General features: G+C 37.2%; 1 protein-coding gene across 1 annotated transcript; it reads right to left on the bottom strand.

Moving 5' to 3' along the window:
• Positions 1-15190: 15190 nt before the first annotated feature.
• On the bottom strand, positions 15191-18435 carry LOC145140925 (putative indole-3-pyruvate monooxygenase YUCCA10). Its single transcript, XM_079074308.1, has 4 exons — positions 17621-18435; positions 16725-16958; positions 16466-16594; positions 15191-15524 (listed from the first exon to the last, which is right to left on the bottom strand). Exons 1-4 carry the CDS (start codon positions 18254-18256, stop codon positions 15354-15356), a joined length of 1170 nt encoding a protein of 389 aa, XP_078930434.1. The 5' UTR covers positions 18257-18435; the 3' UTR covers positions 15191-15353.
• Between the last annotated feature and the right edge of the window lie 919 nt (positions 18436-19354).

Here is a 19354-nt window from a genome sequence, read left to right as displayed (position 1 = left end):
TATGAAGAGGGATGTTGCATGGGTAGTAGAGAGGTGCTTGACCTGTCGCCAGGTTAAGGCCGAGCACCAGCGTCCACATGGCAAGTTGCAGCCATTAGAGATTCCCCAGTGGAAGTGGGAACAGATTTCTATGGATTTTATCACCAAATTGCTGAGGACCGTGAGGGGTGCTGATGCAATTTGGGTGATTGTGGATCGGCTGACGAAGAGCGCTCACTTCCTTGCTATCAGTGAGAGCACTTCTGCAGAGATGTATGTGAGAGAAGTGGTGTCGCGGCATGGAGTGCCGATCTCAATTGTGTCAGGCCGAGATGTACGTTTTACTTCCAGGTTCTGGAAGAAGTTTCATGAGGAGTTGGGTACGAGATTGCACTTCAGTACTGCTTATCACCCACAGACGGACGGACAGAGTGAGCGGACGATACAGACGCTCGAGGACATGCTTCGAGCATGTGTTATGGACTTCGGTGGAAGTTGGGACACATATATACCTTTGGCTGAGTTTTCTTACAACAATAACCACCATTCGAGTATTGGAATGCCTCCCTTTGAGCTTCTTTATGGGAGGAGGTGTCGGACCCCCATCTGTTGGGGAGAGGTGGGGCAGCGAGTGATGGGTAGCACTGAGATAGTGCTTAAGACGACTGAGCAGATACAGCAGGTCAGACAGAGGTTACTGACAGCCCAGAGCCGTCAAAAGAGTTATGCGGATAGGCAGCGATCCGAGCTCGAGTTCCAGGTTGGAGATTTCGTACTCCTGAAGGTATCTCCTTGGAAAGGAGTGATCCGATTCAGGAAGAGGGGCAAGCTGGGGCCCCGATACATTGGTCCATTCAGGGTGACCGCGAGGGTGGGTAAGGTAGCATATCGTCTGGAGCTACCCGAGGAGTTGAGTCAGATCCATGATAACTTCCACGTATCCCAGTTGAGGAAGTGTATAGCCGATGAGACGACGGTTGTGCCGCTAGAGTATATTCAGGTGGATGCGAGTCTGAATTACATTGAGAGGCCGATCGCGATCTTGGATCGGAAGATCAAGGTTCTGAGGAACAAGGAGGTGCCTCTGGTTCAGGTCCAGTGGCAACATTGGAGAGGGTCCGAGCTGACTTGGGAGCTGGAGTCGGAGATGCGGGAGCAGCATCCGGAGTTGTTCGCGGCATGAGACTTCGAGGGTGAAGTCTGGTTCTAGTGGGGGAGAATTGTAACACCCCGAAATGCAGGTATATCTCTTTAATCCTTCTTCTTTCCCAAGATGTCAAAATTGGCCCAAAATAGAAAATGGTGATAAGTGGGTACGCTGGGCGTACTTAAGAGTACGCTGCGCGTACCCATGGGCGTGCCTTTGACGTGGACTCAACCCGGTACGCGGGGCGTACCTTAGTTTACGTTGAGCGTACTGGGCCCAAACTCAAAACCCTAAATGAGACATGAGCACTAAAAAAGGGATGTTATGGCCTCCATCCCAGCCACCATTTCCAGAGAGTGAAACCCTAAGAGAGCCAAACCTTCGTTCTAAGCTTGTGTGTGTGTGTGTTTTGGGTTTAAAAGTATCATTGTGTGCTTGTGAAGAAGAAGAGAGGGCCATTGTGGAAGCTAGAGTTGGAGTGCAAGCTTTGGATTTGAGCTCTACAGAGGTTGGAGCACCACTTGGAGGTAAAAAGCTCAAAGCTTTCCTAGTCTTTTTGGATTTGTGCTTTATGGACCATTTCTAGGGTTTTTGTCCCAAAGGTGGAGACTTTATGAGTAAAGGAGCTCCATAGGACCTTGATCTGTCCATGTCAGTGTATATTGTGTTATAGATCCATAAAAATCCAATCTTGGACGTTAAGATTAAGTCATGCTTGAGATAAGGGCTTAATGAGGAAAGAGGAAAGGTGTTTGGAGTGATTGGTGACCTTTACAGCCATGCAAAGGCTTAAAGGTTTTGACTTTATGGGTTAAGAGGTATTAGAATGGCCAGATCTGAAATATGAGCTTATGTCTTAACCATTTAAGACCAAAATCATGAGGAGTGTGAAACTGGGGCTTACGCTGGGCGTAATCCCAGTACGCGCAACGTAGGGGGTCGAGCTCCCCGATTCTGTGAAGCCTTCGAGTACGCCCAGCGTACAGAGCTGGTACGCGCCGCGTACTCCGGAGGGTTGACTTTCGTTGACTTTTAGGGTTTAGCCAACATTTGGACCTTTGGGACATTTGAGGGGTAAAATGGTCTTTTACCCTTCTGAGAGAATATAGGGAGGGACTAGTCTAGCCTTTGAGAGCCGTGTTAATTAGAGATAATTATTTTGTGTGATTAGGCGGAGGCTAGATCAGTATTTCGAGTTCGAGTATATCCGAGTTACCCGAGGTGAGTCTTCTCACTATACATTACCTAGAGTGGTATCTATGTGCAGACCGGAGGGTCTTATGAGTTATGTGTATGTTTGAGTTTATGTGCATTGTGATATATGTATGCTATGTGTTATATAGACCGGACCAGAGGGTCCAACGATTTAGACCGGACCGGAGGGTCCAACGATTTAGACCGGACCGGAGGGTCCAACGAGCTAGACCGGACTGGAGGGTCCAACGAGCTACGAGACTGGAGGGTCCCGCTGAGACACATTGCCCGGAAGGTCATACCAAGTTATAGCCTCGAGTGGCTTATGTGCTGTATGTGGTATTTTGGGGAACTCACTAAGCATTTATGCTTACCGTGTTATGTGATATGTGTTTCAGGTACCAGCGAGGATCGCGGGAAGGCGCCGGCATGATTTGTACACACTGGCAGAGGATTATGTTTTGAGATTCTGGGATATGTTTTATTGTGATGACATTTGATACATGAGATTTTTGAGAATATTATATGAGTTTTGTTATGTTTGAAAAATGAAAAATTGTTTTAAAATTTACGTTGTTACACCAAAAGTACACTTAGTTGGGTTTAACTTCATCTATACTTAAGATAGCGTTTTGAAAGTTTCTTCGACATCGTGGAGCAATGTTTCTTCATTGTGACTCTTAACTACCATGTCATCGACATAGACTTCTGATGAACCAAAGAATCGAGTAATGAATTAATCAGAGTATGAATTCAAGTAAGAGTGCGAGATTTGAACAAGGATTGTAAATATGATCTGTTATGCTCTATTACGCTTTCGAATTCTTTACAGAGTACAAAAGACAAGTCTGTAAAAGTTCTTATCTAACTCTAGTAAATAACCCTATTTATAGGGAACTGAAAGCGTACAAAAAATATACTAAGGCATAGACACTAAAGCTTCGAATAAAAGTGCCTTAGTAAAATACATTACAGAATATTCGAAGAGTACAAAACATACTTCGACTAATTACAACCATTCGACCTTTTCATTCTCCCCCTTTGTAATCATAGTCGAAGTCTTCAATTTGTAAGAAGCGTGATGGAATATAGTAATACTCTTCGAATCTCCGTGTACCAGGAGATAATCTTCTTCAACTCTTTCTTGTCACCTTCATTGTTCTTCTTGCAATGATTCATACGAACAATTAAGTTCGTATACTGTGACGTTGAATACCTCTCCACTTCACTTGCCTGGAATAAAAACCTTTTAGCTTTTCCAGCTTTGTCTTTTCCTGCGAAGACCATTCCAAAAGGCTTCAGGCAAATTTCACCATCAGCATACTTTTTCAATTCAACCTGAGTCTTCGTAGGACCCATAGGTGCTTTTATTTCCATTCCCTTGGCAGTAGCTAACTCCACATCTGTTAGTGCCAAGCACTCATAATAATTTTCGATAAAAATTTTGATGTGAGCAACTCCAAGCTTGAATTCATCCGGTTCAGTGTTTTGAAGGAATGAAAATGATTTGTCTTTTAAGAGCAATGCAACTTGTATGAGATCATACAAGTTCATCAAAGGAAAATCAGCAATCGTAAATTCGCAAATCTTTCCATTTGCCCTGGCAACCACATACTTAACATTCTGGACTGTGTTTTCGAAAATCACATCCTTCTTCATACTGACCACTTTCTTGATTTTAATCAATGACCATACTTCCTCAGGGGCTTTTCCAAGAACAGCATGAAAAAGAATTTTCATGTGTGTACCTTCATCTTTATTTTTAAAATTCCCTTCTGCTTTGAACTGAGGCATGATAAACATCATTTCGTTTATGGGGAAATCCAGCTGGCTTGCATCAGTGTTTGTGACCAAATAGATCTGCTTTGGTTTCTTTTCGAATGTATACATGTGATTGAATGCAACCTTGACCTCGATTGTTTCGTAATTATAATGTTTGGCTGGATCACCTTTATCCATTCCCTTCGGATCACTAGCTCGTTGAGTCATAATGCTTTGGATAATCCTCAATTTTTCAATTTCAGCTTCTGCTTCAGCCTTCTTTTCTTCTTTTGATTTTTCTACAAGAATTGATTTCCCTTTATCTTTCAAGGCTGGATTATCAATTGTTTCTTTTGGATTCGAACCACTCCCACCAGTCTCCGAAGATTTACCAATCACGATTCCTTTCGAAATTGGTATTGCAATTGGTATTGTTGTTACGACTGTTGAAGTAACCATTTCAGCAGAAACAATTATTAGTTTTGTTGTTGGGATTTTTGAAGAAAAAACTTTTCCCACAACTTTCGCATCCTCACCACTAGCCTTCGACTCAGTAGTTTTTCTTTCTCCCCCTTGCACCCCTGTGAAAACAGGCGGGGCATTTGTTGTTGGAAGAAGGCTTGATATGCGAAAGAGAGGAGCGAGTTGTTTGTTGAGAATGACTTCGAATTGTATAAACTTCTGAGATAAAAATTCAGGAGTAATCAATGAAGAAGACATTGGCCTATCAGAAATCTCCTTTAACTCCTTGAGCAACTTAAGCACCTCCTCAAAGCTTGCACTTTCGGATGTTGAAAGTTGAGTAATTTGAGGACTCAAATTTTCATACAACTTTACAAATCGAGTGACTGCGTCACAAATGATATCAACCTTTTGATGCAATGATGCATAGTCATGTTGAACAGTTGCTATTTCTCTTTTCATATCTTCACGAAGTTCGTGAATTTGCAAGTTGAAATCCTCTCGTACTTTCTTCACATCTTGAATAAAAAGAACGTGTCTTTCCTTTGCAACATTCTTCAACTCTCTCAGATCACCAGTAAATTTCGAATTTTGAGAATTGATCCGAAGTTCATTGTTTTGATCATTATGATCAATCTTCTCCAAGACTCGAGATTCAGAATCTTTAATCATCCCCGATACTTTACTTATGATTCTGGATTCAAACACCTTCAGCAACGAATCAACTTCAATACTTGAAACAGACGAACCAACCCCGAGATATGCTTGAGATTGAATGATAGAATTCAACTTTTGATTTAAAATCTTAAACTGCTTCATGGTCATCAGCATGTGATCTGGAAACTGCTCTTCGTCGTCATGAAACTCCAAATCTTCAAACATTCCGCCAAACCCCTCATTATCAGTCTCTGTCTCCATACAAACAGTTTCTTCAACAGGTGAATTTGGTTTGGGTGGCTCAGTAGATTGAGAAGAAAAAATAGAAGTAAAGGGTTGATCAAGAATGTGTTCGAATGTTGGGGAATCTGTTGTTGAAGTAAGAGGAGTAGAAGACAATGGTAAGGAAACAATACTTGCAAAAGGAGCAGAAGTAGATGGACCTTTAGCTTCATTTTTCGAACCTCCTTCACCCATATTGACATTTGCATCCGTATCAGATACGTGTGCAGGGATGCCTGAAGTTCGAACCTCCTCAGGAACTGATTTGGCAATCGAAACTTCGGGTGGTATGACGACTGTCTTCTCAGGAGTAGAACTTTCTGTGATAAGAGTAAACTCTGGAGTTTCTGGAATTCTTTCACTTTCATCTTCGGTTGACTCAATAGAAATCATAAGTTTGCGAGTCTTCTTCTTCTTCTTCTTCTTCGACAAACGTTTTGCCATATCTTCAGCCCTTCGTTTCTTTGACACAGGAGAAACAGGTGCGGGCACTTCCCTAATTAAAACGCCTTGATGAGTGATTTGAGGCTTTCGAATCATTTGTTGTGTGGGAGACTTGCGTTTATGGGAAGATTTCATTTTAATTCTTCGAAACATTCCAGTCTTCGAAGGAATGATAACATTTTCTTGTGTTTCCTCAAGAATGGACTCAACCACCTGAGTCTGAGCAACAGATACTTCAACAGTTTCAGGCTTCTTCTTGGGAGATTTCGAAGATTTTGACTCAGTTTCCTTCTTCTTCGTCTTCTTGGATTTCGTATCTTCTCTATCCAATAGTACGCCAGTTTCGATTGTAGAATCAATAGTCTGCAAATATGCCACTAAAACTGAATTCGAAGGATCGACCCTTTTAAGCATTGCATCGGGAATACGAGCAACTGATGGAAAAATTTCAGCACTGTCTGTGACATCCTTCGGATAGTGGTATGGTTGAAAAACTGCTCTTTCTTCATCATTGGGTACTAAAATACCTTCCTTATTGTAGAAATGTTGCAAGATCAAGCTCCAGTATCTTGCACACGAAATGTCATGAATGGCATTCGTATGTTCTACACCCTTTTGAAATTCCTTCCATAATTGAGTAGAATAGTCCACTTGAATATCATAATATATGCCAGCAACCATGGCATAAACTTCCATCCTTACTTTATCAAGACCAGATTCTTGGAAGTCCAGATTTCTTAAAATCAGTAATCTTGGACAATGGTGGCTGATATCCCATCTCATTGAACATGTGAACGATTTGTGGAAAAGTAAATGAAACATATGGAGGCGAATTCGGAATATCAAGAATTTGACAAAATAGTTTCTTGGTTAGCCTGACCTTTTTATCGTTCACCAGATGAAATGTAATCGTATCAGATGCTTTGTTGTATGTTGCAGTCGATCCTGCTTGAGAAAGCCAGGACAATGGAACAGAGAAAGAGTTGAACATCGCTTTAGCCAAAACCGAGTTCTTCAAAGCAACTATGAGCATCTTTAATTCTTCCGGATACTGAGAAACTTCACCCTCCAAGTAGTAGTTTGTTGCTTGAATCTTCATTATTGGTAATGAAGAGGCATCTTCAGTTGTATGAGAATCAACATGAGCAGAAGTCGCCATTGTTAGGGTTTGAAGAAGATGATGAACATAGAATTTTGGGAAATTTGCTTTTTGATCGCGTAAACGGACAATGAACCCTTGAATCCCCTTTTATATGTAACCCTGAAGTTTGAATTTGAAGCGGGATGTGTATTTAATGAAATCCGACGTGGCACCTTGAAAGTCGGACCATTACTGCTGAAAAGTAGCCATGTGTCAAAAAGTAGTTGTCACATCACCTTGAAAACCGGACAGAATATCATACATCATTTAAAAACAGCCTGTCTTGTGATCACCAAGAGTATTGTAATCGTCAGAACCCTTCGAATTCTGAGTTTGTGAATGAACATTCTTTGCTTTTATTACTGGTTTCCAAGCTTTGACTGAAATGTTCGAATCCTTAGAAGATGAACTGCCATTTGATGAAGTATTCACATATTTTTCATATGCATCGTGAATTTGCTCCTTTGAATATTTATTTGATTGATACATCTTTCCTTTGCCTTCAAGCCAATGATCAATGTTTTTCCTTGAAGTCATTCCTTTTTCCCGTGAAGTTTGCATTGTTTCTTTCTTCGTATGATTAGAAAAATTTGGCTTTTGAGGAACAAAATCAACTTTTGGATTTGATAAAAATGATTGAGCGTATGATGAATCAACAGTTGATTTAAAATGTTGACGTTGAAAGAATTGTTGATTTGATTTAGATTTATTTGAAAATGCTCTTGATTTATTAGTTGCTGTAACTTTCAAAAACCTTGTGTGTTTATTCACTTCAGAGCTTGAATGATTTGTATGAGATGATTGTTGAGGTTTTGTTGAAAAATAGGAATTTTTAGCTTTGAAAACACTTTTGGTTGATTGTGATTCAGACATCTTTTGAGACTCAACATTTTGCCAAAATATTTTCTTTCTTGCTTGTCTTTTGGAAATGTTGTGTTCCTTCGAAAATTTTTCAATTTGATCTTTAAATTCCTTAGAATTGAGTTTGACAACCTTTTCATTTTCCTTTTCAACTTGATTTGAAAACACTTTTTCTATTTTTGATTTTTCAACCCATTGTCTTTTTGGTTTTTGACGTTGGAATTCATACGAATTCTTAGTTAAGTTGTTTTCAACTGTGCTTTGATTTGAGAAAAAACCTTCTTCAGTTGTTTTTGAATTATCCTCCTCAACTAACTTCTTTAATTCTGGTTTTATATTCTCAACATTTCCAGTAGTTACGAAAACTTGATTTGGAAAAATGACATCATCTGTACATTTGAAATTTGGATAAACCACTATATTCGTTTCAAGATAGTGTTCTCCTTTTTCATTCACTTTTTCGAACTTTTGTGTATCACCATACACTTGATCAACTACCATTCGAGGAATTTCTTCTTCTTTAGTAAATTTCTTTTCCTTCGAAATTTTCTCTTCATCGTCATCATCACTATCATCAGTTTGGCTGTCTTTGAGATCCACGAAGTTCATATCACAAACTTTCGAAGTTGAGGGTATATCAGTTTCATTTTCAACCATCAAATCCTTAACTTTTTCTTTCCCTTTAGATGTTAAAGCAACATTAACAACAGACAACTGAGAACAATCAACATCTTCTAGTTCACTAATTTCACTAATATTGTCAGAATTATCTTCAATATCAGCAAAATTAGATTGAGAATCAGATGTTGAATTCTCAGTCTTTTTCAAAATTTGAATTTGTTCAGATTTAGTCAAAGTATCATTCACTATGTTAACTAATTCTTTCGTATCAAGACATTCATCAATTTTGACAATTCCATATTTATATCTATCATCAGGAACTTTGTCAAAATCAGCTATTATCTGCTCACAATCATACGAAATATTATCTACCTTAGCTCTTTCGAATGCTAGAAAAGGTAGTAATTTTCTATGTTGCTCTTTACTTATGTCACTTGAATGATGTAAATCAGTTAATTTGCCATATAGTCTTTTCGCAGAATTACAGTAAATGTTTCTTTGTGCTAGTAAAAGTTTAACTTCACTCGTTAAAGAATCTCTATCACACATAATGTTTGTTATTTGTAATTCCATACATTCAATTTTGCTTATTTTCGAGTCCAATCTCTTTTTGGTCTCTAACAACTCCATGGACAATTTGTTGGCCTCATTACTAGCAGACACAACAATTGAATCAAAATAAGTAACCGTCTCATCAAAAGATATTAGTTCAGAATCATAAGAATGAGTAGGAATATTAAAAGATTCGAGAATTTTACGTACCTTTGTAGTCATTGGAGATTTGTCAGCAGCTTTGGATACGAAGCATCGTCCCCTCACTTCGAATTCCTCATCCTCTGAGTTTTCCTCCATTTTTGCATACAATGCACCATGTGTCGGATTTCGCATTTCTTCATCATCTGATCCAGATGACCAGATTTGATATGTTCCTTCTTCATCCTCATGCTCACCCTTTGCAACCAATGATAAATTCTTGGCTTTAGCACGAACCACCTCAAGCTTCTCTGCATAGTATGCCTCATCCTTGACTTTATTCTTCCTCTCATCCTTCTTTCGAAGCATACAGTCATTTGCAAGATGAGTCGCACCGTTGCAATAATGACAATATATTCCAGCATCACCTTTCAACTTCTTCTCACCCTTTCCTTCAGCTATCTTCGAATCTTGCTTCTCAACTTTCTTTTTCTCCTCAACAACATTTTTACTCACAGAAATTCCTTTCACCTCAGCAAGTTTAGTCTTCGAATTGAACGACTTTTTGAAAAAATTTTTGACACGATTATTCGAGTAAAATGCTATTGCTTCATCATCCGAATTCATGATGAATCCTTCTTCTTCCTCAGAATCACCATTCTCAGCTTCTTTCTCCGGAATCTTTGACACAAGAGCTAATGGACCTCCTAAATTCAACTTCGATTCCTCAGCAATTTCATTTACTTCAACTTCGTGTGTTTTCAACTGATTGTACAAATCATTGAGAGTTGATGTATCAAAACTTTGCTGATTCTTCACCATCATACTCACACTTCTCCATTCTTTTCGAAGCCCCATTACAAAGATGAGATTGAATTCCATTGAAGTCCTGGTAATTCCATAGCGATTGCATCGATAGATTAGCTCATTCAGACGATCATAGTAAACTTCAATTGTTTCTCCTTCTTTTTGTTTGAAGTCTTTCAGCTCAACCAAACACTGTATAACTGAATTGATTTTTGTCTTCTCACTTCCTTGAAATTTATCTTTCAGATTGTTCCAGATTTCCTTTGCAGTTGTACAACTCCTAACGTAATTGTACACAACTGGAGGTAAAACACCTCGTAATTCCCTTATACACCTTTTCTCCAATTTCTTCAGATGATCACCTTGATTATCAACACCAAAATTTGTGGAAGAAGATCCAATTGGTTGAACATTCACTGGAACATTGATACTTCCAGTGATACATGTCCATAATTCTTCATCAAGACCATTCAGATAATCCTGCATCCGATCAGCCCACTGATCATAGTATTCAGGGATTAGCATTGGAATTTTGGTTGATGAACGAGGTCATCGAATTGAGATTGAAACTCGCCATTGTTGTACGGAAGAAGATTTTGAGAAGTTTGAAAAGATTTGAGAATTTGAAAACAAACTAGATGAATCAAATCGAATTGATGAGAATAACACTCGATTCAACAATTCAAATGCAGAATCGAATCACATACTAAGATCTTGACAATTTTTCACTTTCAAAAAAGTGCGGAAACTTTTGAATCAAAGAGTTGATTCAAAAAACTTTTTGAACAGCGTGAAAATCATATCAGAGATTTGATTCCCGCTCTGATACCAATTGATGAACCAAAGAATCGAGTAATGAATTAATCAGAGTATGAATTCAAGTAAGAGTGCGAGATTTGAACACGGAATGTAAATATGATCTGTTATGCTCTACTACGCTTTCGAATTCTTTACAGAGTACAAAAGACAAGTCTGTAAAAGTTCTTATCTAACTCTAGTAAATAACCCTATTTATAGGGAACTGAAAGCGTACAAAAAATATACTAAGGCATAGACACTAAAGCTTCGAATAAAAGTGCCTTAGTAAAATACATTACAAAATATTCGAAGAGTACAAAACATACTTCGACTAATTACAACCATTCGACCTTTACAACTTCGATATTCCTACCAATTTGATCGGCAAATATCTTGTCTATTAGCCTCTGATATGTAGCACCCGCATTTTTGAACCCAAACGACATTTTCGGGTAGCAGAAAGTGCCCTTCTCAGTGTGGAAGGCAGTTTTCACCTCGTCCTCTCGTTTCATCTGTACCTTATGGTATCCCTTGTACGCATCAAGGAAACATTTAAGCTGAAAACCTTCAAGCGATTGGACTTTCTGATCAATCTTCGGGAGAGGATAACAATCCTTTGGACATGCGTTATTAAGATCTGAGTAATCAATGCCCATTTGCCATGACCCATTGGCTTTCTTTACCACGACAAGATTTGCTATCCATGTCGGGAACATTACTTCCTTGAGTATGCCAGCATTCAGCAGATCGGCCACTAATGTGTTTATAGCCTTGTTCCGGTCTTCTGCCTGTCCTCTCTTCTTTTGTTTTAACAGGATTCCTTCCACGCGTGATATTAAGGCAGTGTTCTATAACCTGTCGATCAATGCCTGTCAGATCTGTTGGTTTCCAGGCGAAAACGGTGGAGTATTGCTTCAGGAGTGCTACCAGTCGTGCCCTGGTCTCGTCTGATAGGTGAGCGCCAATTCGCACGAGTTGTTTTGGATATTCCATGTTTATTTGGTGTTGCTCGATGGAACATCCCTCCTTCGATTTCTTTGGTGCTCGCACCAACTCGGGAGCGGCTATGATCTGGTGGCAATGTTGTGCCCTGGTGTTTGTGGCGAGGATCGACACTGATCCCTGGCGCATGCTAAATTTAACTATGCCATGGATCGTCGATGGTACGAAGTGTAGTAAGGAGATTGTCGACCGTCCGATACCAGATCATAGAGAATTCGATTGTTCTTGTGATTCAGTTCCTCTCGTCGTGACTGACCAACGTTAAGGGCAGCCGAATAGTGCCCAATGGCCACAAACTATGTCAGGTGAACCCTACCAATGGCGCACCGGTTGGGGGCTGTAGCCCCTCCTTCCACGCATCTGGTAGTTGCCTGAAATAATGCTCATAGAGTATATCGGAGCAACTACCATTGTCGATGTAGATTCGATGGATTTTCGTGTTACGAATGAATCCAGATATGAGGAGTGGGTCTTGCGGATCCCAGTTCAATGGCCTGGGATCGCTGCTCGAAAAACTAATATTGAGTAGATTTCTTGAGAGTACCTCTATCTCGTCCTCCGCTTGGTGAGTTGTGCTTCTCTTACGAGACTTAGAGATAGTAAGTACCTCTGTGCCATCATGCGGAGGCACCTGCAACAGATCGGGATATGATATCGCCGTTTGAGGCAGCGAACCATTCGATGACGGTTGCCAGAAACTGCTTTGGAGTATTGGCTCCGTAATCGGTGAGATTTGGTCCGTGAGCACCTGGATTGGGGTCTGTGCTCTATACTCGCCGTGATGTTCGTTGGTTACCGCCACCGGTATTCGAAACGGATATTATACTGCAGTCGCAGATGCTGTTGGTTTTAGATCGCCCTTTTGCAGAGAACCAGTGTCGTTTATTGGCTGTATCACTCTGAGGATACGTCCGGATGGCGCCAAATGTTGTGACATGCTCTACAGGGATTGGGAAGCTGGTTGATGGATCTGTCCTTGAAGTTTTCTTGAGAACACAACACAGAAGAATCGTTAAAGGACGACCGGGTGTTCCCCCGGGACGTCGCTCCGACGATCAAGTTAGTTTTCTAAAAGAGAGATAGTTTTAGGGTAAATTCTGTGAGGAAGAAGATGGATCCCTTCCTTGAGCCGGAAGAGACCCTTTTATCCCTGTTACTAACGGATCGTAGGGACCTTGTCCAGTGGGTGTGAGACGTGGCCTCCTCTTACTGGGAGGAATATGTACACACTTACTAACTTGCCAGGTGACGTCAGTTCTGGGCGTCACCAAGCTCTTTGTCACGACCTGATTGGTTGTGAGTGAATGAGAATATTACAAGGAATATTCTTTCCTTGTGAGGGAAAACAAACCGCCATCCCGGTGTTGGATCACTTAGGCCAAGACCGGGCCTCGGCCAAGGTCCGGGCTTGACAATTTGTTTTTATGGTTTCAGGTACTTCAGAGGACAGGGAAAGGCGAAGGAATGATTATGCACATCATTGTGGATATTTATTTGACTTATGATTTTGTGATACTCTGATTTATACTTATGGTTTTGGAAACTGTGTTTTGTGTGATTTATGGATTTTGAGATGGTTTTAAAAATGAAAATTTTGTCATGATTTTCGGGATGTTATACCGATGTTTATCTCTACCTTACTGTTAGAGAGAGAGAGAGAGAGAGAAAGCAAAGGAAAGAGGGGAAAATATCCGGATCTGAACTCTAGACATTCCAAATATGAACTAATGCAATACTGAAGAAGACAAACCTAGAACGGCGGTGTTTATAAGCTTTCGACGATGTTTCTAGCCAAATCTAAAAATCCTAAATCTCTGGATCGGCGTTTCTAGGATTCTGACCTTGTTTATGGCGACGCTGAAAAATCTTGGTGTTTCTAGAATGACGAAGGGCGACAATGTCGAGTTAGGGTTTCTAGATCATAATGAGAAGGAATGTCGAATCTGGCAAGACGAAAGACGGCACCGGTGAAGGAGGAGATATGATTACTGACACTGGGGTTACCGATGATTGTGACGCGAGGATTTTGATGCGTCCGACGAAGAACAGATGGTGGTGGCACGTCGAAGGGTAACGACTCCACTCGTTTGGGTAGTGGTTGGGCGGATGGTGTGGAGGAGCCGATACTGACGGTAGTGGTTTGGGATTAGAAGGACTAACATGGTGGAGAGAGAGAGAGAGAGAGAGAGAGAGAGAGAGAGAAGGGAGCGTACTAGTAGGGTGGTGGTTGAGTCCAATTCTTTGTGTTTGATTTTTAATTAATAAAATATTACAGATAATATGAAAAATAGTAAAATACAAAAAAAGAAAAAAAAAATAGTAATTTCAAGTCTCTCATGGACTAAATCCATAAAAATGTAATGATTTTGGACATTTCATACAAATTGAAAATGTTTGGACTCTATCCATATATTTTTTTTTCAAACTAGGGACCAATTTTACAGTTTAGTCTAAAAAAATATAAACTCTAAAATATAATTTAAAACTTTTCGATCACTTCGTATTTTATTTATTTATATTTATTGCAAAATGATACTATAATGACCTATAAGATCTTTATGGTTGCAATTGCAATGATTAAGGATTTAGTAGTTAAAATAATATTAAATAATTGTATTCATAGAAACCATTTAGACTGTGTAGTGTAAGATAAATATTTATCTTTGAATCATAATACTTGAATTTAATTTTCTAAATTGCATTAAATAATTATAACTACTATAAAATTTCAACTTCGAACATTCTGAATTTCTAATGAATGGGTAATTTGTAATATCATTTAAACTAATAACAACATTATACTGTAAAAGGATTATTATTTCATATTTAATGACAATTAGTTTATTTCTAACAATATATATTTTGAATTCAATTTTCAACCTCAATAATTAAATTTAATTGTCTTTTAAATCATACAACAACCTACGAACCAAACACTCATGCGTTATTTTGAATATCGTATACTCTTTTGATATTTTAACTAGTAATTTTATTATTGTGCAAGGCGCATGCATTCACCTAATATTACTATAATTTCGTAATTTTTTCAAAGACATTGACTTGATAAAAACACTAAAATATAACATCATAATAAAATTAAGTTAAAGTATATTTTTCTATTATAAACAAAGAAAATGAAAGGTACATTGGTATATTTTGTTAGCTTACTATTTGATTGAATTGCATTTAGTTACACTTTATTTACACAAAATTTATTGATTAAATTTCTGCAGCAACACGTAACTTCAAACCCTTGTTATCAAACAAATATCACAATGTTATTTCTAGTATAAAAGATATATAGAAAGAAAAAGACATGATAGATATGTGACATTGTCAAATCAAAAAACAAAATCATTTTTGAGTTTTATATAGACAAATGCAGCATGCATAATCGTATTTTAATTAAGATAAAACAAACACAAACACAAGTCTTACTAAACAATAATAAAACAAAACCGGCTATCAAAATATGTATTTAATTTTCAATCAAAGATAGTGATTTTATTTTGAGATTAGATTAAAAATGTGATCAGCTATATTTTGGGCATCCATGGCAGCTCCATATAGGCCTCGTCTTGCAAGCCCAACACAATAAAGGCCATTCTCTCCTTTCCAATGGTTTGGAAATATTAGTTTTGGTAGTCCATCTTTCTTTAAAAGACAATCATATCCCTGCATTTTTCAAAATCAAAAGATCTTATTATTAATTTGTTATAGTATCTTATTTTTACGTTTCCGATTAGAAGTTTATAGTTTGAAAACTTTTATTCATTTATAGAAATATTACCAAAACATATAGCAATTTTCACTACTATATTAAGGCTATGTTTGACGTACTAGCTGAAAAGCTAGCTGTTAAATAAAAAGTTAGCTGATAAAAAATAACGTTTGGTAAAACTAGCTGAAAAGCTAGCTGAAATAGATAAAATTACATAAAAGGACATGTAAGAGTATGTGTTTCTATAATTAATTAAGGGGTGTATTTGGAAAATTTTAAAAAAACTCCTAAAAAGCTAGTCTAAGTAGTTTTTCAAAAAGCAGCTTATAAGCCACTTTTTGGCTTACCAAACACAACAACATAAAAAAGCTCGAAAAATAAGCTAGCTTATCAGCTAGCTGTGGCGCGCCAAACACAACCTAAACAACTTAAAATACAAAGTCATAATTGTGTAGAGTTTTCTAAACCAAAAAAGTATAATTTTGTAATAAAAAATAAATGAAAATATGATGCCTACAAAAAGAAAATGAATTACATGATGTTTCTTACATTTAACCACTAAATATATGACTTTTAACTAAAGTCGTTATAACTTTATAACTGTACTAAATATATGACTTTTAATTAAAGTTTAGTCAAACTTGTTGATAAAAATATCAGCAGCAATAAAGACATGATTAAGATGATTCACATTTTTTTTATAACAGATTGTTATGGCCTTAGTATTTTTGTCACCATTTGATTATTTATGTTAATTTATTGAATTAAAGATGAATAAACCTAACAAAATTGTAATGTTGTGAACTTATAATAAAGCTATAAATATGAAAGTGACAAGTGACTAGTAACTAGTGAGTGGTCTTTTGTTGGGATATGCAATTGGAAAACCATTTACCTGAAGCCATAAATGGGTTGATCTTTTAAACCCAGTAGCAAACAAAATTACATCAAATTGATGGCATTTCCCGTTCTCAAAAACAACCTCATTTCCTCCACCTTTTATGCTTTTTAAAGCCGGCAATACCTGTTTTTTTACATCATCTAATTAGAATTGAATCGCTCTCAATCATGTTGTAACAACCACATACATAAGTATATAATATAACTTGTTAATTATGAAAATTAAGAAACCATACATATACATACATACATACCTGTATCTCACGAGACTTTATCTTTTTGAAGGTGCCAACATTGATGACAGGGTATTTACCATCTCTTACCTTGAGAAAAAAAGGGCCTTCTTTCGGCCTTTGGATCCCGTATTTTGTTAGATCTCCATACGTTAACTTACTCAGCAATACCAACAATGAATCCACCAAATATAGCGGTATGAACTTCAATAACATCAATCCAAGATTTACCGACCATCTTGACACGATATGAATCTACACCACCAACATATACGTACAATATAAAAACCATTATTGTATATAATAATATAAATTGATGCAACAAATACAAATATAAATATGTATGTATATTATAGTAAAAATTGTGACAACAAAAGTACATGTAACGGGTATTAACTTGAACCATGACGTGTTAAAATTATGTCATAGTATCAAATAACAATATTTATAGGAGGATAGAACATTAATACCGATAAAAGGTGATAAATTTGGACCATTGACCTAAAACGAGTTGATTTTAGTTATTTCAACATGTTAAATTCATAAAATAATAAAGTTAACTAAAAATTAAACGGTCAGGTTCGATGTAAGTTGCTAGAGGAATATTGTACTTTTATGCTTATAATCTCGTAAATCCTTTTAATAAAAGTTGGATAATAACCGTAATAATATAATTATTGTGATATCGTATACAAATTCAATTGGACAACAAACTCTGAAAAAGTCAACTTGAGCTAAATATATTATTATTACCATTATTATCTAATTGTTATTTAATCGAATGTGACTATTGCTAAAAAAAAAAAGTCAACGTTCTGTATTTGCAACGAAAAATTAAAACTGCAAAATTATGTTCAAACTAAAACACGCTTTTTCCCTCACAAAATCAGTAAATATAAATAAAAGCTTATAATTACCGGACTTCGGACAACAATGGAGGTTTTTGCACCATGGTTAGCTAGATCAAGTGCAATTTCCATGCCGGAATTTCCAGCTCCGACGACCAAAACCTTCTTTTTTTCGTATACATCGCCGGATTTATATTCCGTTGAATGAATGACTTCACCTTTAAACTCACTCAACCCTTCCACCTTCGGTATAAAAACATCGCTGGTTTCTCCGGTAGCCACAACCAAAAATCTCCCCTCATAACATCGTACCTCCTCCTCCGCATTCTGACCACCAATTCTCTTCGCCTCCACATTCCATTTCTTTCTATCTTCGTCGTACTTCGCAAACTGTACGAGGTTCCCGAAGATAGGCTTAATATTGAAATGAGATGCGTAATCGTCCAAGTATTTCAAGAAATCGGCTCTAGAGACATAAGTCGGAAAAGTTTCAGGAAAAGGCAAGTGAGGAAGCTGACAGAACTTTTTGGCTAAATGGAGGTGAAGCCGATGGTATGATTTCTTGTTGAATAATGAAGCAATACAGTCTTCCCTTTCAAGGATTCTGTATGGAATTGAGAGTTGGTACAGGCAAGCGGCAGTGGCGAGGCCGGATGGGCCAGCGCCGACGATGATCACCACCGTTTCTTCAACCCGGCTATTCATTTTCCTGCGTCGATCGATGGGGATCTTGACTTTCTAACAAAGTCTCTCTCTCTCACACTCTCTCTCTGTCTATATATATAAGTTTTTTCGATTGTGGATTCAAAAACTAAGTGGGGACTGCGGGACAAATCTTACGGAATGATATGAGGTATTTTGGTATTCTCTGATAAAGGTTAATTGTTTAGAAGTTAAATAGATAAAAAAAGGAAAAAAAATCGCCATCTCAACCCCCAACCCCCAATATATATATATATATATATATATATATATATATATATATATATATATATATATATATATATATATGTTTTATCGATTGAGGACTCAAAACTAAGTGAGGACTGCAGGGACAAATCCCGTGAAATGATATGACGTTTTTGATATATATATATATATATATATATATATATATATATATATATATATATATATATATATATATATATATATATATATATATAAGTTTTATCATGGAGGCTCGTCGCATGTGATTAAATTTTCGAGTACATATTAATTACCACGGGCGTGAGTCGTATGCAAACGCACCACAACCAAGTATTGAGTTTGACGTTTGTGTCATTGATGAAATGGTTGGTGGAAAATTGTCTTCGCAGTCCTCACTATTTTGTGAGTCTTCATCGGAACCGATATATATATATATATATATATATATATATATATATATATATATATATATATATATATATATACCCTCAAATAATAATCTTAAGAGTAAATCAAATAAATGCTCATTAAAACATAATTAACTTTTGTTTTTAAGAAAAAAGTAAAAATGATATTAATATGTGTAATATAGTTTTTTAATGGGCTGATTGTGTGACCAGGATTTCAAAAGTTATAATGCATATTCTTTAAAACATAATTAAGTAAAAGAAAAAAGGAAAATGATATTAATAAGGGTAATACAGTCTTTTAGTGGACCAGTGGAACAAAACTGTGATCTATTGAAACTATAGGGAATGACATATCAACTTTTAAAACGTTGGGACGAAACCTACGTTTCTAACAAAACCACAGGGACCATTTATGTAACTTACTTTACACTTAAATTATATAGACGTGAAGACTGAAGATGGC

This window comes from Lactuca virosa, chromosome 9 (assembly GCF_052849685.1).
Source record: "Lactuca virosa cultivar CGN04683 chromosome 9, Lactuca_virosa_CGN04683_v6, whole genome shotgun sequence".
Classification (NCBI taxonomy): domain Eukaryota; kingdom Viridiplantae; phylum Streptophyta; class Magnoliopsida; order Asterales; family Asteraceae; genus Lactuca; species Lactuca virosa.
The sequence above is the reverse complement of the archived record's forward strand: the minus strand, read 5'-3'. Positions and strand labels throughout refer to the sequence as shown.

Excerpts from the sequence above, each read along its gene's own strand:
- LOC145140925 (XM_079074308.1), bottom strand. The coding sequence starts at position 18,256 with ATGAATAGCCGGGTTGAAGAAACGGTGGTGATCATCGTCGGCGCTGGC. Across the intron at positions 16,959-17,620 it reads CCATTGTTGTCCGAAGTCCG|ATTCATATCGTGTCAAGATG; the intron begins GTAATTATAAGC and ends TTGGTGGTGTAG. Across the intron at positions 16,595-16,724 it reads TAAAGTCTCGTGAGATACAG|GTATTGCCGGCTTTAAAAAG; the intron begins GTATGTATGTAT and ends GTAAAAAAACAG.